Below are 19,388 nucleotides of genomic sequence, written 5' to 3' on the forward strand. Positions count from 1 at the left end.
ACCATATTACACAATCGGCGTTCCAGTCTTTTCGCCCTCCCCGCCGATTCCACCTTCATTTGCATTGTGAACACGCAAAACTGTGTAAACGTCACGAGCCATTTATGTGCATATTCAGACGAGGACTCTTTTTGCCGCCCAAACCGGTTTTCGTAAGCGAGGGGACGAAGAAGTAACTGCGCTATTTGTGCTCTCACTCGACTCGCTGCTACGCAATTCGGCATTTTTTTCATTCTGAAATTCCTTTCATGTTTGCAACTACGCTGGGTTCCATTGGAATACTATATTATATTCAGAAATTTAAATGTTGTTAGCCCTGAATGCAAATATGAATAATATATAATAATAATGAGCGTCCGAACAGCGTATATGCAGCTGACGTCTCTTATAGATTTTATTGCTGACTTCTGTCATTTCATATTCTGGTTAGCAACTAGCCAAGACTTCTTTTTTTGGTAGAGCTTACCAAAACTTACCTGCCAGATTATTGCCAACCAGATATTGAGAAAAACATGAAAATCATTTTTTCGACATGTTGCCGATAAAAAGTTCTGGTTAGGCGCTTAACCAGACATTGAGAAAACGGCCGGAAATCTATCCGCTATGCCAAAATAATAATAATTCCGGCGATGACGGGTTCAAACATGGCTCATACAACTCGAAACAAAGAAAATGAAAGGCAAAAAGTGATAACGCCCCACTTATTTACCTTTTAACCCGTGATTCAAGTAGAGGTACTTTTTTCATTAGCCTTTTTTTGACAGATCACGTGTGATTCGTATAAAGCTGTCATGTTATTCTTGCTGAGTATTGTTTGGCATTTCCTCATGAAAAGATTTACACCTGAACAACGTTTACAAATCGTTCCACTTTATTACAAAAACTCACGTTCTGTAAAGAATCACTCATCTTGTGACCCAGCATTCATTGTTGGATAATATTCGACCGAATAGACCACGTTCAGCACGCAGTGAAGAATACATAGCGGCCGTAACTGAGAGTGTAGAGCCGATTCGGCACCGTGCGCAGTAACTCGGACTGACGTATGGAACGACTTGGCGCATTTTACGTTGACATCTTAAATTGAAAGCGTACAAAATACAGCTTGTACAAGAACTGAAGTCGCTCGACCTTACCAAGCAGCAACGCTTCGCTTTATGGGCTCTTGAAAAGTTCCAAGAATATCCAATGTTTTCGAGACAAATTTTTTTCAGCTATGAGGCCCATTTCTGTCTCATTTGGTATGTAAACAAGTAAAATTGCGGCATTTGAAACGAAGAGCAATCTGAAGAGACAACGGTTTGGAGTGGTTTGTGGGCCGGTGGAATCATCGGTCCATATTTCTTTAAAAATGATGCCGGTGAGAATGTAGTCGCAAATGGTGACCGTTATCGTTCCATGATAACCGACTATTTGATGCCTAAAATTGAAATTCATGATCTCGGCGGCATGCACCGCATCAATCAATGCAAGACAACACTTCGGTGAGCAGATAATTTCACGTTTTGGGCCCCCCGATTGACCACCAAGATCGTGTATCTCAGAACGTTAGACTTTTCCTTTGGGGATATAAGTATGTATAAAGTCTTCCAATTTAAGTAGATCTTGGAGCAAAACATCACACGCGTTATTCGCCAGTTACCAGTCGAAATACTCAGACGAGTCATCGTGAACTCAAAAAATAAATACGTATAAATATTCTTTCGAATTATAATAAACATTCCACAATAAATTTAAAGTTTCTGTGTTTTTTATTTAAAAAAGTAGGGAACCTCTAAATGGATCATCCTTTATATGTACAATATAAGATGGATACTGTTACATAAATATCGACATCATAAACACACAAAATGTATAATATCTTTGATACACTAGCTCTCGCCGGGTATAAATATACTTACTCTGAAAAATCTTTATGTTTATTGAGGGCAATTGAGGTATTTCACAACGTTCTGAAATATACATATGTATGTACATATTCTAATAGAGCAAACAAAGTCATGCACACGCATACCAGTAAAACGATGGGCACTTGATTAGCACACGCCAAATGTACATACATACATATGTGCACTTGTATAACCTTCACTCTTTGCCAGATGTGTGAGAAATAATATCTTCTTTCATTTCATAGAACATTCAAACATTTCTAAAATTTTTATACCCTCGCAACCTCTTGCAACAGAGAGTCTAGTAGTTTAATTTATCTAACGGCTGTTTGTAACCCCTAAAACTAAGCAATATGGATTTGGAGTTATGTCCGTCGGTCCAAGCTATAACCCAAGCAAAACTTAAGACATCTTTATGAAACTTGTACACGTATTCCTTGGCAATCATAAAATGATCATTTGTCCTAACCTAATATAGTAGATAATTACTTCTTGAATATAAATACATGGAAAACGAAGCAAAATGAAGAAATTTAACTTAGTGTGTTGAAGACCTGTAATACATACATAGAAGCTCATAAGATACCAAATACGATTGTAGTCCATTGACGATTTCGTTCATAAATGCATGAAAACAAATTCTTACGCAACATTTTTTATTATTAAGTTTTGCAACACCTCAAAGAGTATAAAATGTTCGGTTGGACTCGAACTTAGTCGCTTCCCACGTAGACGCATGTTTTTGCTTTTGAACGCACTGAAGAACAGGTGGTAGTACGGCGCTGAAGCACCGCCAACACAATCACCCACTCATGAGTCAATAATAATATCTAACATCCGTTGGCGGGCAATAAGTTAATATATTGGTTAGCGTGGCTTATCATCTCGTTATCGACAGATACATACCTGTTATCAAATAAACAACAAGAGTATTAAGTACACGACAATAAATAGGTGTTGTTTGTTGTATCCAAAAGAAGATGGAATTTTCATGCTCGTTATTTTTAAGTCAAGATAATGGAGTTTAATAATAACAAGAAAAAACGTTAACTTTGGCTGCACCCTTCACAGGTGCATTTCTGTTAGTAACTATGTGTTCAGTTTGTATGGAAGCTATATGCTATGGTAATCCAATATGAACAATTTCATTCCAATCGTTCGGTTTGTATGGCAGCTATATGCTATAGTAAGCCGATCAGAACAATTTCTTCCGATATTACATTATTTCTATGAACTTGATTTCGATCATTCAGTTTGTATGGCAGCTATATGGTCTGATATCCGAAGTTCCGACAAATGAGCAGCTTCTTGAAGAGAAAATGACTTTTGCAAAATGATCCAGTTAAGTGATAAAAATTTGTATTGCTGTAATATATTTGCAAGCAGGAAAAGGAAATCAGAATAAATTTAGTACCTAAGCAATCAAGCGTTATTGTTATTCATTAAGTAGAAGCAGAGTGAGGACTTCAGTCATGTTGGACATCTCGCGGAAACCCTTTTTGCAAATGAGTTTTTTTATGGAGTAAACCATAATAAATATCCATGTAAGTGGTCGATTGAAGCCAGTTCTTTATAGGGTCTACTATGCTTCCTTGCTTAAATATGTTATTTAAAATAAATAACTGTTTTCGGTATGAATTTTGTTAAGGACAAAGCTCACGAAGAGCTTATCAAAATTAACGTGGTGGAAAATTAATGACTTTTTTACACACAAATTCCCGAAACGAAGAGCTTCCGGTCAAGATTTGAAGACTTCACGTCACCAATAATGATGCGTTTGATGAATGTAGGGTCCTCAACCATGCAGACAAGCATCTCTTTCGAGACCTCTACTTGACATCGTTTTTGCAAAATATTTTGCTATTGTATAAGTCTAGTATTTACACACAAACCATTTACCGAAATATGATAAGTTGAGATCGTTCACTTTCGCTCTGAAGTCGACACGATCCAATATAAATCTAAAAAAATCTCTGTCTTTTCCAGATAATCTTGTATGAAAACTAATATCTATATTTCAAGCAAATCAGTGAATAATTGAGCATTTTATGCATTCGGACGCGTCGGAAATGTAGTTTCATACCTTTTAGCTCTTTGAATTCTCAGCTCGCGACTCCATAGGGTTTGAATTAAAAACGATTTTTGATATTTTAGAGCTCATATACATATTATATGTTAACAAAATGACGTTACCAGAACAAAAATAACAAAATTTTTAATAGTTAGTATATAATTGAAAACAGCAGTTTTGAATACAAGTTTACAAAACAATAAAAGGTAAAATGTTCATAGAACAACACAAAAGTTCGTAAATGTTTATTGTGCTCATTATTGACGTAGTCGCTTCTAATTAAATACAGTACTAGTAAATGAATGACGGGATATAGTTTTGTTTTACATCTTTATGATTTTATAGCCAAGATTGCCAACGGTATTGCCCGTGGATTTGTAAGAAAATGTCTGAAATCTTTGTTAATTTTTATCTCCACTACGTAAATGCAGTATATATGAATATAGGCATGTGAACGTGTGTATGAATTTACAGCGCAATAGTATGCAAATGATCGCGACATTCTTTGCTTGCCGATTGAAACAATTAAATGATTTGTTATATTTCGAGGCGTCAAAATTCCTTGATCATGAATTGGAATCCACAATTTGTGTGTGAACACGTCTCTGGATTCATGCATACATACATACATATAAAGAAACAGTTAAAAATAGTTCTGTCTACCATACACTGAAGGGCTTCAATTTGTAATGTTAAGAAATCAAAATGACATTTGTTGTTGTTACACAGTATTATTTATCTGCAGAAAGCAAAGTGTTTTGAACTCTTTTATTTTCTTAATTTTAGGAAAAGATTAGTACCCTCTAGTTTCTTTAAAAAAAAATATAAAAATAGTCAGCAGTAGCTATAATATTTCAATACCAGGTCCTTCAGATCCTGCTGAAAACTTCAAAAAATCAGAAGGTCTGCCAGGACCAAACGATTTTCAGAAAACACAAAAGTAAGTTGTACACTTTAAATTTCTATTCCTCTCTTACTAATATTCGTACTTTGCTCTTCTGCTTTTAGTGAGAGCAGAGAGAACAAAAAATAAGTATCCTTATTTGGAGCTGGTAAGTGACAACTTAAAAAAATCAATAGTCTACATTAGTGACTTTTTGATCACAAAAATCTTATACATATGTGTGTTAATAGACCGATTATTATTGATTTAAACCAAATTAACCTGCGAATAAATATGAATTAATTTTGTTTATACAACTATGTATTTATTGTTCTCATACAAATAAAGTCCGTTAGCATAGATAATACGAGTATTTGGAATAATTATAATATGACAAATGCTACTTTGGCGTTTTAAGGTTTCACACATAAACTATGCAGATTAAATTATAGATTATCTAATAGTACAATGTCAAAACACTTCATTATTTAAATTTAATTATAATAATAATCAGTTTATTTTGTTTATATAAAAACTTACGCTAACATTGAAATTTATAAAACAACAAGTGAGGTAGCAGAAGGACCAAGTTTGATGGAAAACGAATATTTTATACTCTCGCCATTTTAAAGGATCAAAGCCTAAGATTCAAGGTCTTCACTACTATTCATAAATATTCAGTGTCTGATTATTTTTAAGAAAACTTGTCCTCTAAATTTCAATAAAAAATCATAAACGGTCTGAAATCAGATGAAAGGCGGATATCACTATATCGTGCATATGGGAGCTAGAGGAAGATCTGGACTGATTGCATTAATTCCAGATATTATTCAAGTATTCTTGAGAATATGACTAATAGAGAAAACCTCTCATTCGAGCTGAATGTGCCCACATACAGGACTTCCGAGTCGAGTTGTGGGTTTATCTTCTGTTTCAATGATTATACTCGTACAATCAGAGAACGTAAAATAGCGAGAAGGTGCAGGTTCGACAGCGAACATTTGCAAATTTTCAACCGAGGAATTCACCTTACGACGAAGTAAGGTTCAATCGAAGATCATACGAAATTCGATGTGCACCTTCATGTTATTTGACGTTCACTGATTTCACCATATTATATAATGATATGTACATATAATTTATAATACCTTTTACTCTACCCGGCTATAAAGATAAACCTATTTACACATGTATGCATATATGTATGTATATACAAATATGTATGTATATAATGAGATATTGCAAAAATATATTCTGGAATTTAGATCGTTGTAGAATAAGAAATAAGTGTAATAAAATGAAAGCGTGAAGTAACGAGTATCTATCAATATATATTTGTAATTGATAACGGATTTTGTTGTTATTTAATCTAACACCCATTTTTAAGCATATGCATACATACTTACATACATGCACGTGCCGTTTTACAAATGTGAGTAAAAGTATGGAAGGGAATGTAGAGGCTTACGAACCGATGACACAAGAGAAGCGTAAAACCCGTAAAAACTTACCCGTGTCTGCATTAAAAGCAGATATTAGGTAGTCGAAGAAGTCTTTTCGTTTTTTGTCAATAGATGTCGTTGCAGTCGAAATATCTCCAGCGCTACCAATCACATAGTGACATACCATATAGTGTTGGAAAGGTGAGACTTTAAGCTTCATTTAAACAAAAAAATAAATTTCGCGGAAGTTGAAAAAAAGTTACAGCTGTTCAAAAATGAGTGAAAATAATGAAGAAATTCGCTATATTTGAAATTCTTTTATAAAAAATGGAAGAATGTCACCAATGAAATTTGTGAAGTTTACGGAGACGATGCTTTATCAGTTATTCGACGTCCACTGAAAAACAATGGCTCGCTTCTCCCGTTATGAAAATTTCGATGTGAAAGATGCACCTCGCTCTGGTCGACCTATCGTTGAAAAATTCGATGAAATTATGGAAAAGATTTACCAGGATTGTCACATAAGCAGCCATACGATTTCTGAAGAGAACGGTAACAGGAGACGAAAAGTGGATCAAATACGACAATAATGTGCGAAAAAGATCTTGGTCCAAGCGTGGTGAAGCTCAACAAATAGTCGCAAAGCAAGGATTGACGCCTCGAAAGATTACATATGCTGAGTGTTTGGTGGGATTGGAAAGGAATCATTCACTATGAGCTGCTTCAACCTGGTTGAACGATTGATTCTGCTTGGCTTCCATCAGGACAACGCTAGACCACACACATCTTTCATGACTCGGCAAAAATTAGGAGAGCTTGGCTGGGAAGTTTTGATACATCCACCATATAGCCCTGACCTTGCCCTATCGGACTACGATTTGTTTCGGTCAATGCAGAACTCCATTAATGAAGTAAAGATGGCTTCAAGAAAAGCCTCTGAAAATTACTTGTCGCAGGTTTTCGCCGAGAAACCATAAAAGTTTTACACTGATGGAAAAATGTCTCTGGCTAATGGGCTAAAAGTTGTGGACCAAAATGGTACATACATATGTACATATTTGGTTCATTAAAGTTCATTATAAATATAAAAAATAAGTTGAAGTTTGATTTGAAATACGAAAAGACTTTTTGGACTACCCAATATTAATAAAACAATAAGAAAAAAGGAAACTTGTTCTAGAGAATACTTGAGTAATGTCAAAAGTTAATGTAATCGTTCGGGAGATCAGGATTAGCTCCAGTATACGTAATAAGTCACTATACATGTATATACATATGTATATTCCTTCTGATTTTAAACCGTTTATGTTGATCAAAAGTGTAATATTTTAATGAAATTAAGTGAACATGTTTCCTTGCCTTTGATCTTTCCAAAATGCAAGAGTATAATATATTCGGTAGCACTCGAATTTAGCTGTTTCTTACTTATTTACTTTACCTACTTTTTTTCTTTGAAAATACCGAAGACTAGGTGAAGGCAGCGCCAACACGACCACCCAAGCACTAATTTAGATAAGCAGATGTTATAGAACAATATAGTTTTATTGGTTAGCGGTGGATTGAGATCGCGTTATAGACACTCTGTCTATTAAGCAACAATTTAGCGAGCCACTCCTGCCTGTTATCAAATAAACATTATTAAATAAACAGTAATACAAGTAGATGCGGATTGTTTATTATTAGATGTGAGAATTCATCTGCTCGGTACTTCTAGATCAAGATAAGTTAATAATAAACGAAGAAAAAACGTTAACTTCTGCTGCACCGAAGCTAATATACCCTTCACAGGTGCATTTCTTTTAGTAGCTATGTGTTCAGTTTGTATGGCAGCTATATGCTATAGTAATCCGATCTGACCAATATTTCGGAGATTATATTATTATCTTAGAAAATAGCCTGTGCCAACTTTTGTGAAGATACATTGTCAAATGTGACAGTTTTCCATACAAGAATTTGATTCCGATCGTTCAGTTTGTATGGCAGCTATATCTTATAGTGATCCGATATCGGCAGTTCCGACAAATGAGCAGCTTCTTGAAGAGAAAATGACGTTTACAAAATTTCAAAACGATATCTTAAAAACTGAGGGACTAGTTCGTATATACACAGACAGACGGACATGGCTAAATCGATTCAGCTCAACATACTGATCATTTAAATATATACTTAATATATACTTTATAGGGTCTCCGAGGCCTTTTCTTCTGGGTGTTACAAACTTCGTGGCAAACTTAGTATACTCTGTTCAGGGTATAAAAAAGGGGTTGGTTACGAGAGAGTGTCATTAGATCTCTGATTAATTTCCTCATATATATAATAAATAATACTACTTTTACTATGAATTTAATATTGTAAATTCGTAATAAAATGCGCTATATATAGGGTGTATGGTTTGTTTCCCTAATAAACAGAGAAAATCAATGATTTGTAATAAAACTAGCATAATCCATCCCTCCCACAGGGTTTGGGTTTGGGACTCGCTACGTAAAAAAACACCCCCATGAAAAGTAGAAAACCGCCTGGCTAAACTGGACTATAACCGCGTAGGTTATGTCTAACCAATAAAGAAGAAGAAGAACATAATCTCATTGCTTACTTATCTACGGCCTCGTAATTTCTTTAAAGAACTTTGCTTCCACCGAACAAAGTCATCTCTCGCAGCTACTAACTCTTTATTTCTGGACCATTATGACGCAAATAAACTGTTGAAATAACTCAGATTCTCTGGCTTCGACCATTTTGAATATTAGAGCCAAGTGACTAGCAGTCGTTTTACTAAATAGTCGTGTCATATGTTCATAAAATGAAACAGCGCATAAAATTATATACATAAATGATAGCTCGAAGTCATCTCCCATACATATGTAAATTCTAAACTAAGTGGACCTGCTACACATCTGGTCCAGGCATATTAACAAGAAGCTATTGTGCTTTCAAAACCCCCAATTGCTAACAGCTTTGCTAACACATGTACGAATATATTGAAATGGGTAAGGCAATATTTCAGTAAAGTGATAAGAACTTTTATGGCCGCAATATACCTATTTGTAGCCCAGAAAAGGAAAACCGAATAAAATTAGTACGTAAACAATCGGGCGTTATTGTCGGCGCTACGACTTTCTCACAGCAATCATTATAATTAGCGGTACTGCTAGCCAATAGTTTCATTCAGTTGGAGCAGAGTGAGGACTTCAGTCGCGTTTGGGAGCTCGCGGTGATTGCACGCGTTGGCGAATATTTGGTAGGAAGAAGTGGTGTAAAAAATTTGATTCAAGATTGAAGTGTCCTCCGATAAGATTGTGAAGCTTAGACAAAGTTGACGGTTGTTGTGGGATTTTCACATTTACTTATGTTTATTTGCGCGAAATATCAACAATTAAAGCTGGTTAAAATTGCTACTACGCTTTTTGTATATAACTTTCGGGCTTTTTATGAAGCAAACCAAAATAAATATCCGCGTAAGTGGTCGATTGAAGTGTTTATAGGAAATAAATATCGATAATAGTGCTTTTTACTGATAGAAAAGAATTTAAATTAATTATATTTAGAAGTGTGTGCTCTAGAAAATTACTAGTCAAGTGCTTTTGGAAGTGTTGAAGCAATGTAAAAATTTCATAATTCGACGAAAGTTTAAAAAATAATTGTGAAAGGCCAGATATCGATGCTATAATACACTTAACAGGTGCATTTCTTAGATACGAATAATTTGCGCATTGCCTTGAATAATAATCTATAGATATGCCAATTTCCTGAATTTGTCAAATAAAAATTTTTCCATACTCGAACTTGGTTTACAACGATCAGCTATACGCAGCTATACACTATAGTGGATAGTAATCTGTGTTGCGTTTCCTGATAACGAGAAGAAAAGTTATTCATACATGAAGGATTAGAACGCATATAGACAGACAGAGAGACGGACAGATGGACATGCCTAAATCGACTCAACACCTCACACTGATCATTTCTTTATATACTTTACACGTTTCTTTCTGGGTGTTACAAATTTCATAGCAAACTTATTATTTAAAAAAAATTGCCTATTCTTAGTGTGAATTTTGTTAAAGAAAGTATATAATAAATTACCTTTTTCTATAAATAAGTGGTTATAAATTAACGAAATGTGAAAACAGTAAATGTTTTATCAAAGTGCCACGATTAAGTTGGCAAGGTCATGTAAAAAGAATGAACACTAACAGGCCGAAGAAGAAAATTGTTGAAGCCAATTTATTTAAATTAAGACAGAAAGAAGACCAAGATCAAGTTGGAGCGAGATTTGTAAGAAAGCATGAAAAATTGTGTTATAAAATATTTGAAAAAAATGCGAAGTGATTGAAATGTCGGGAAATTACACGTGCAACGGGCCAAATCTTACAAATATATTTAACAGCGTCTTATCGTGGTAAAAACTCAAATCGTTTGTCCATCGTTTAGAAGACGGACAATTAGTATTTATATTGACAAATTGATTTCTGCGCGTTTTTGGAGTGCCATTCGCTAGATTGTTGAACAGTTTCAGCCTAATATATTAATATATGTATGTATATAAACCCACGTCTCATCACCAGTAATGATGCGTTTTATGAATGTGAACCCTACGTTGTCAAGCATAACTTTTGCGATCTCTACTCAACGTGGTTTTTGCAATAGTTGCAGGTTCTTTTATACAAGCCTAACATTGACACGCTTCAATGACCAAAAACATTAAGCAAAATATGTTGAGTCGATCCGTTACAGCTGTTGAAAACCTATGTTATCTGTCTGATGCCAGCACTACGATTTTCAAGTATTGCTTTTTTCACTTTTTCGATGTTATCGTAATTTCTATGACTTCACGACAACAAATATTTTTAACGATCTCCATTAACAGCAAGAAATCTTAAGCAAATCCGTTGTTGAATTTATTTTTCGTAGTAAAAATCGCCAGACAACCCTTCGAGTTTTTGGCAAAAAGGCGCAAAGAACCAATACAATATGACATATGACATGGTGCATTTGAGCGATTTTGGCACGAATGTGGATTTGACAAATAATATTCCAACACTAGCAGCGAGAGCTCTAATTATCAATCGCTGAATTTCAAGCACCAAATCTTTGATTTTTTTGGATGTGGTTTTTGTCGGTAGAGGATGATAGTCGTCCAGAGTGCGGTTCGTCTGCAAAGCGTTCTCGGGCCACTTTGAACTCGTTGTACGACTTACAAACGTTTTTGTGTGCCATAGTTTGACCACCGAAGGACTTCAGTAATATTTCCAACGTGTCTGGATAAAAATTGTCTTTCTACAAACAAGATTTTAACCAAGTTCTTCACTCAGCAAAATCAACCATTGCAAAAATCGAAAAATTCACTTTTAGTTTTTTACAAAAACGCGTAATTTGGATTTTTAAAAAAATATGCATGCCTTCCTGATGACCGGCAGTTATAAAAGACTTACTTTTTGAACACAGCAACAAATCCAAACTTTGTATGTGAATCAGTAAATAATTGAGCATTTTATATTTCCGAACGAAAATTAGTTTTATAATCATTAGCTCTTTGAACCCTCAGCTCAGGACTGCCGTAGGGCTTGCATTAAAAACGATTTTTGATATTTTAGATTTCACATATTATAGTTATGTATGTGAATAAAATAACGTTATCAGAGTAAAAACAACAAACTTTTTAATAGTTAGTATCTAATTGAAGTCATAAAAGGTAAAATGTTCATAGAACAACACAAAAGTTAATAAATGTTTACTATGTGTACCGGCGTATTCGCTTCTAATTAAACACAGTACTACTAAATGAATGAAGGAATATAGTTTTGTTTTACATCTTTATGATTTTACAGCCAAGATTGCCAACGGTATTGTTCTTGGATTTGTTAAACAAATGTCTGTAATGTTCATTATTTTTTATCTCCACGTAAATACAGTATATATGAATATATGAATATAGGCATGTGTACGTGTGTATGAATTTACAGTACGTATGCAAATGATCGCGACATTCTTTGTTTGCCCATTGAAACAATTAAATGATTTGTTACACTTCGAGGCGTCAAAATTCCTTGATCTTGAATTGGAATCCACATATACATATAAGTATGTGTGAACACGTCTCTGGATTCATGCATACATACATATAAAGAAACAATTAAGAATAGTTCTGTCTACCATACACTGAAGGGCTTCAATTTGTAATGTTAAGAAATCAAAATGACATTTGTTGTTGTTACACAGTATTATTTATCTGCAGAAAGCAAAGTGTTTTGAACTCTTTTATTTTCTTAATTTTAGCGAAAGCCTTGTGCCCTCAAGTTTCTTTAAAAGAACATAAAAATGGTCAGTAGTAGCTATAATGTTTCGATACAAGGTCCTCCAGATCCTGCTGAAAACTTGAAAAAATCAGAAGGTCTGCCAGGACCAAACGATTTTCAGGAAACACAAACGTAAGTTGTACTCTTTATACTTTCATTCCTCCTTTACTAATATTTGTACTTTGGTCTTCTGCTTTTAGTGAGAGCCATACTACAGAAAAGAAGTATCCTTATTTGGAGTTGGTAAGTGACAACTTAATAAATTCAGTAGTCTTCATGAGTGACTTTTAAAACACAAAAATGATCGGTCGATTAACGATTATTATTGACTTTGACGCCTAATTAAACAGCGTATAAATATGAATTAATATTGTTTATACAACTATTTACTGTTGCTATTCAACTAAATAAATCAGGATGTGCTAATGGGCCCGAAGCCTTTGACAGCATTATGAGTCTAACTAACGTAATACAGTTCGCGTAGATGGGGGTCAACCGCCTGCATGATAACTTGAGCGTCCGCTGCAGTTGTATGTATATAGTTTTAAAGTAATTTTCTGTATTAATTACAATGTACGCGTTCATTTTTGAGAACCAAAAGATATTATTAGTTATCCAAAAGCTATTAAGGACAACGGAATATGAATATAGGCTTCAGGAATCTCTATACCGATTAACATCGAAACATTTAGTCAATAAAATCTGATTTTAGATTTGAAGCGACTATTGAACTCTATGGTTTCTTGATTGTTTACACAGAGCTGCAACGAGTATGATAAAATCAGAACAAACACACGTGCCAAAAACACAATCAAATCAATTCAGTTCAGCATAGACAACATTGTTGATCAATTCGAATAAACGCCAGCGTCAACTGATCTGATGCAACATGAACAATCTGTTCTTCGGCAATCACGATCGAGTAAACGGTATGGCTGGCTTCGGTTCCAATCGCATCATGTCAGTTCATAGCGTTGCGACGATTGCTTGAATCAATGTGAAACTTCGGGTAAACTATAAGTAAATCTACGAGTAAATCTATTAGTACAGCAAACAAGAACAATTTTCTGCTGGACTGATTTGAAGCATGTGTAGAAAAAAATCTATCAGCTTTGAAAATGTGCGCATGTTACAAATTTTCAATGCGTAAACAATGGAAATTCCATCCATTACGTACTTATATATGTATATATATTACATACATTTGTTGTATGTATTTACTCGATGGAATTTCCATTATACATTTACTTACATATATACAAACATATGTATTTCAAATAGAACAGAAGTGCACGAGTAAATCAGTGTTTAGGAGATGACATACAAACCGAACGCTGCCGATCATTTTAATCATTGAAGCATGAGTTTGCATCACTTCGGGTATTTTCTGCTCATGCGACCGTTCATAAACAAATCAGGTATAAGGTGATCGCTAGTGGTTCAAAGTTGTTCTCTATCGCTGATTTGAAGACAAACGGTTCGCTTCGTATAGAGTAACGGATCAGTACTTAAGTATAAACAAAAATTCATTGCTCGTTGCAGTTCTCTGATTTGTTATAAGAGTAGAATGGAAGCATTCACAGCCTTTCGATAAGTTCCTGAGCTAAAATACGGTTTCAATAACAAAAATCCAAAAATAATTCTATAATCAGGAAAATATCAATGCATATCTTACGGTACTGGTAATGGTACTTAATAGAAAAATTATTTTTATGTGTTATGCAAATAGACATGTAGGAACAGATATATTTTGTGGAAAGTCTCGCTATAAATAGAATTTATACTTTTCAGTTTCGCTATGCCAGCATATGGGATCGTCTGATAATGATCATCGGTATGCTTGCGGCATCGCTGGCTTCAATATGCGTGCCATACAATGTCATCATTTACGCCGAATTCACCACTCTGCTCATAGATCGCGATGTGGGTATTGGCACTTCAACGCCTGCACCAATCTTGAATATTTTCGGCGGTGGCAAGACGCTGTAAGTTTCACAATTTTTTCTGTAACTTCATTTATTTTTCACAAAAATAACGGTTAAACATTGGTATCAATTAGCACAAATGCCACTCACGCCGAGAATATGCAGGCTGTTAAAGATGATGCGCTGGCTTTTGGTTTGGGGACGGTGGCTGGTTGCATGGTCCAACTATTGCTTTTAAGTTTGGCGGTCATGATGTTGAATAAAGTGGCGCTCAGACAGGTTTGTGGGATACGATGGACTAATATGTATGTTTTTAAACTTATATGATTATTTAACATAGATCGCGAAAATTCGAAAATTGTTTTTGGAGTCTATATTACGTCAAGATATGTCTTGGTATGACACTTCTGCCGGCAATACGTTCGCCAACAAAATGACAGAGTATGTGTGAAGGAAGGTTTTATTCAAAGCGAAATTTTTTTTAAATCATTTAATCCATTGCAGAGATTTGGACAAAATGAAGGAGGGCATTGGCGAAAAGGTCGCAATGTTTGTATTTCTGATAATGACGTTCGTTGCGGGAGTTATCTTCTCTTTTGTCTATGGCTGGCTGTTAACACTGATAGTGATCAGTTGCTGTCCATTTATTATTGTTTCTACGGCACTGGTGGCTAAAATTCAGGGCACTTTCACAGAAAAGGAGTTGAAGGCTTACTCGAATGCCGGTGCGGTCGCTGAAGAAGTCTTCTCGGGCATACGTACTGTGCTTGCCTTTAGCGGTGAACGCATAGAAACTGAAAGATTCGGCAAGTTGCTGGTGCCAGCTGAGAAGATGGGTCGAAAGAAAGGCTTCTACTCTGGGGTCGGCGCCGGCATTATGTGGTTCATAATTTATATTGCCTATGCGATAGCTATATGGTATGGCATTAAGTTGATATTGAAATATCGCTATATGGATGATAAATTATACACGTCGGGTTCGTTAGTTATCGTGCTATTCAGCATCATCATGGGTGCACAGAACTTGGGTTTCTCACTGCCACATGTGGAGGCATTCGCAACGGCAAAAGGTGCGGCACAAAACGTCTTTGCCACCATCGATCGCAAGTCAGCGATTGATCCGTTAAATGAGAGTGGTGACAAATTGCAGTCTGTGACCGGTGACATAAGTTTCGAAAATTTACACTTCCGTTATCCAGCACGTTCAGATGTACAAGTACTCAAGGGCTTCTCATTGCAAGTTCGCGCTGGTCAAACCGTGGCTTTAGTGGGACCATCTGGTTGTGGTAAGTCCACCACTCTACAGTTGTTACAGCGCTTCTATGATGCTCCCAGTGGTTGTGTACGTCTCGATGGGCGTGATCTACGTGAATTGAATGTGGGTTGGTTGCGGTCGCAGATAGGTGTAGTCGGTCAGGAACCAGTACTATTCGCTACTACCATTCGTGAAAATATACGTCAGGGCAAAACCACAGCAACACAAGAAGAAATCGAACAAGCCGCACGCATGGCCAATTGTCATGAATTCATTGTCAAACTACCGAGTGGTTATGATACCATGGTGGGTGAACGTGGCGCTCAAATGTCTGGTGGCCAGAAGCAACGTATAGCCATTGCACGTGCACTCATACGAAACCCGAAGATATTGTTACTGGATGAGGCAACCTCGGCTTTAGATCCCACATCCGAGCGTCGGGTGCAGGATGCGCTCGATGTGGCCAGTCAAGGACGTACCACGTTGGTGGTTTCACATCGTCTTTCGACGGTGACAAATGCTGATTTGATTGTGTTTGTCAAAGATGGTGTGGTGGCTGAGCAGGGTACACACGTTGAACTTATGCGCTCGGGTGGTCTTTACTGTAAGTTGGTAATGATATCGAAACGTAAGGAAGAAGAAGAGGCTTTGGCGAACACCTCCAATGCAGTGCGACAGCGTAAGCAACAACTGCAAGTGCCTGATAACTCCGACGATGAGGACGAAACAAGTGTCGATGAAGCCGACGCTGAAAGTGATGTGGGCAAAAGTAAGACACCCAAACATTTGTTGAGACTTAAACGATATACATACATATTTTTTTACAGAGAAATCGAAAAGAAAGAAGCCTAAGGCCGAAAAGCATAAGATCACTTTCAAGCAACTGATGAAAATGAATGCTCCAGAGTGGCGTTACATACTAGTCGGCTGCATATCAGCTATGTTGCATGGCGCCACATTTCCTACATGGGCTGTGCTTTTCGGCGACTTCTTTGGCGTAAGTATCGAATAATATTTTAATGTATATCAATACCAACTCTTCCATCTACTCAATTCGATATAGATTTTGTCCGATCCCGACGACAGTTACATCACAAGGCAGTCGATTTTGTTTGCCTTCCTGTTCATCGTTATTGGCGTTATAACCGGCGTTAGCTCACTCTTGCAAACCTACATGTTCACCATCGCGGGTGTGAAGATGACATCCCGACTGCGTCATGACGCTTTCAAAGCCATAATCAGCCAAGAGGTCGCCTACTTCGATGACCAACGGAACTCAGTGGGTGCGCTGTGTGCACGTCTTGCTGGCGATTGCTCGAACGTGCAGGGTGCAACGGGCTCGCGCATCGGCATCATTGTGCAAGCAATCTCTACTCTAACCATCGGCGTAATTCTATCGTTTACATACTCCTGGAATTTGACACTGGTCACTCTGCTTACTGTGCCGCTGGTGTGTGCGTGCATACTTTTCGAAGCACGATTTATGGAGGCGAGTACAAATGTAGAGCGACTGGCAATTGAAGATGCGTCGCGTGTTGCGGTGGAGGCAATAGCTAACATACGCACTGTGACCAGTCTGGGGCAGGAACGCCATGTGCTTGAGCGCTATTGCGAGCAAATAGACAAAGCCGATAAGGCGTGTCGCAAGAAGGTGCGTTTCCGCGGTGTGGTCTACGGCATGGGACAAACGGCACCGTTCTTAGCCTATGGGATTTCGTTGTACTACGGTGGTATTCTAGTATCCAATGATGAAGTACCGTATGCGAATATTATAAAGTGAGTGGAGTAAACTATTTCAATGATTTTTTGCCATAAATAATAATATGCACATCTTTAGAGTCTCCGAGGGTCTTATTTTCGGCTCATGGATGTTAGGTCAGGCTCTGTCATATGCGCCCAATGTTAGCGCTGCCGTGCTGTCGGCAGGACGCTTACTAAAACTGTTTCAACGTACACCCGCTATCTACAGTCCCGCAGATAAGCCATACAACACAACAATGGTAAGTCTTCAAACCAATATGGTCTAGTACTGAACATTTTTAATCATCCATTTCGATATTTTAGAAATCTGGAGGCGACATTACTTACGAAAACGTCGATTTCAATTACCCGAATCGCAAAGGCATAGCTATATTGCAGAACCTTAATTTGACCATCAAAGGCGGCACTACAGTGGCCTTGGTTGGGCCTTCAGGTTCGGGCAAATCCACATGTGTACAGCTGCTGTTACGTTATTATGATCCTGTTCGGGGTAAAGTCAATCTGAGTGGCGTACCAACAACGGAATTCTCATTCGATAGCTTACGTTCCGGCATGGGTCTAGTTTCGCAAGAACCCGTTCTATTTGACCGAACCATTGCTGAAAATATCGCGTACGGCAACAATTTCCGCACAGATATTCCGATGGCTGAAATTATTGAAGCGGCCAAGAAATCGAACATACATGAGTTTATCACCTCCTTACCGCAAGGCTACAACACACGTTTGGGCAGCAAAGGCGCTCAACTGTCTGGAGGTCAGAAGCAACGCATTGCCATAGCACGCGCTATGGTACGTAATCCAAAGATATTGATACTGGATGAGGCTACTTCTGCATTGGATATGGAGAGTGAGAAGGTGGTGCAAGAAGCCCTTGACGCTGCACGTAGTGGTCGTACTTGCCTTACCATTGCGCATCGACTGACCACAGTGAGGGATGCGGACCTCATATGTGTGCTAAAGAGAGGTGTGGTGGTGGAGAAAGGCAATCACGAGGAATTAATGGCATTGAATGGCATATACGCAGAGCTGTACATGATGCAGCAAGTGGCTTAACCAATGGTTCCCCTTAGAATTAGTGTTGGCAGTAACCTGATATGTACATGAAGTCCATTCGATATTAATGTAGCATTAACTTTTTGTTATTTATTGCGTAAAATAGATAAATACATAGAATTTTAACTAAATTTCTTAAATTGGTATTTTGCTGAATATACAATGAGGCTTAAAACTGTGATGCACTTAAAATTGTGGTTGTTGATGACACCAATAACACGCTTATCGTTTACTCGTTTTGCTTCAAATCTTACTCTCCGTCAACGCACCGGCTAAGTTTTCTGAAAGGTCCCAAAGGTAACACTAAAGTTTTTACATCCGCCTCGATTAACAGTATCAACGTGTCCCGCGCAATTTGCTGTTTCTGAAAACTAAGAGAGTAAATTCTTCATTTGAGCTGATTGCCCACATACAGGATTTCTGAATCGCGTTGCATACCTAACAATAAGCGACGTTATTGTGTGTTTATCATCTGGTGCAATGGTTATACGAGCAGAGAACGTAAAATAACGAGAAGGTGCAGGTTCAACAGCAAAAATTTGAAAATTTTTAACCGAGGAATTCACCTTACGACGAAGGAAAGTTTAATCGAAGATCATACGAAATTCGATGTGCACCTTCACGTTATTTGACGTTCACTGATTTCACCATATTATATAATCATACATATGTATGTATATTATATAACCCCGGCTATAAAGATAAACCTACTTACACATGTATGCATATACAAATTTGTACATATATACATGTATATATTGAGATATTGCAGAAATATCTTCTGGAATTTCGATCGTCGAACGCCAAGAT

General features: G+C 36.9%; 1 protein-coding gene across 4 annotated transcripts; it reads left to right on the forward strand.

Annotated features, from left to right (window-relative positions):
- The first annotated feature begins 4,783 nt into the window (after positions 1-4,783).
- On the forward strand, positions 4,784-18,718 carry LOC126755371 (multidrug resistance protein homolog 49). Of its 4 annotated transcripts, none has more exons than XM_050467897.1 (11): positions 4,784-4,863; positions 12,680-12,716; positions 12,785-12,827; positions 14,376-14,569; positions 14,644-14,788; positions 14,850-14,950; positions 15,014-16,533; positions 16,592-16,761; positions 16,828-17,540; positions 17,602-17,764; positions 17,829-18,718. In XM_050467897.1, the coding sequence occupies exons 4-11, from the start codon at positions 14,409-14,411 to the stop codon at positions 18,576-18,578; spliced, it is 3,723 nt and encodes a 1,240-aa protein (XP_050323854.1). In that variant the 5' UTR covers positions 4,784-4,863; positions 12,680-12,716; positions 12,785-12,827; positions 14,376-14,408; the 3' UTR covers positions 18,579-18,718. The 4 variants fall into 4 exon arrangements, with proteins under 4 accessions (XP_050323854.1, XP_050323856.1, XP_050323853.1 ...); XM_050467896.1 differs by lacking the exon at positions 4,784-4,863 and adding an exon at positions 9,449-9,526 and having other exon boundaries at positions 12,565-12,716; XM_050467895.1 differs by lacking the exon at positions 4,784-4,863 and adding an exon at positions 9,458-9,743 and having other exon boundaries at positions 12,565-12,716.
- Positions 18,719-19,388: the final 670 nt, after the last annotated feature.

This window comes from Bactrocera neohumeralis, chromosome 4 (assembly GCF_024586455.1).
Source record: "Bactrocera neohumeralis isolate Rockhampton chromosome 4, APGP_CSIRO_Bneo_wtdbg2-racon-allhic-juicebox.fasta_v2, whole genome shotgun sequence".
In the NCBI taxonomy this organism is placed as follows: Eukaryota; Metazoa; Arthropoda; class Insecta; order Diptera; family Tephritidae; genus Bactrocera; species Bactrocera neohumeralis.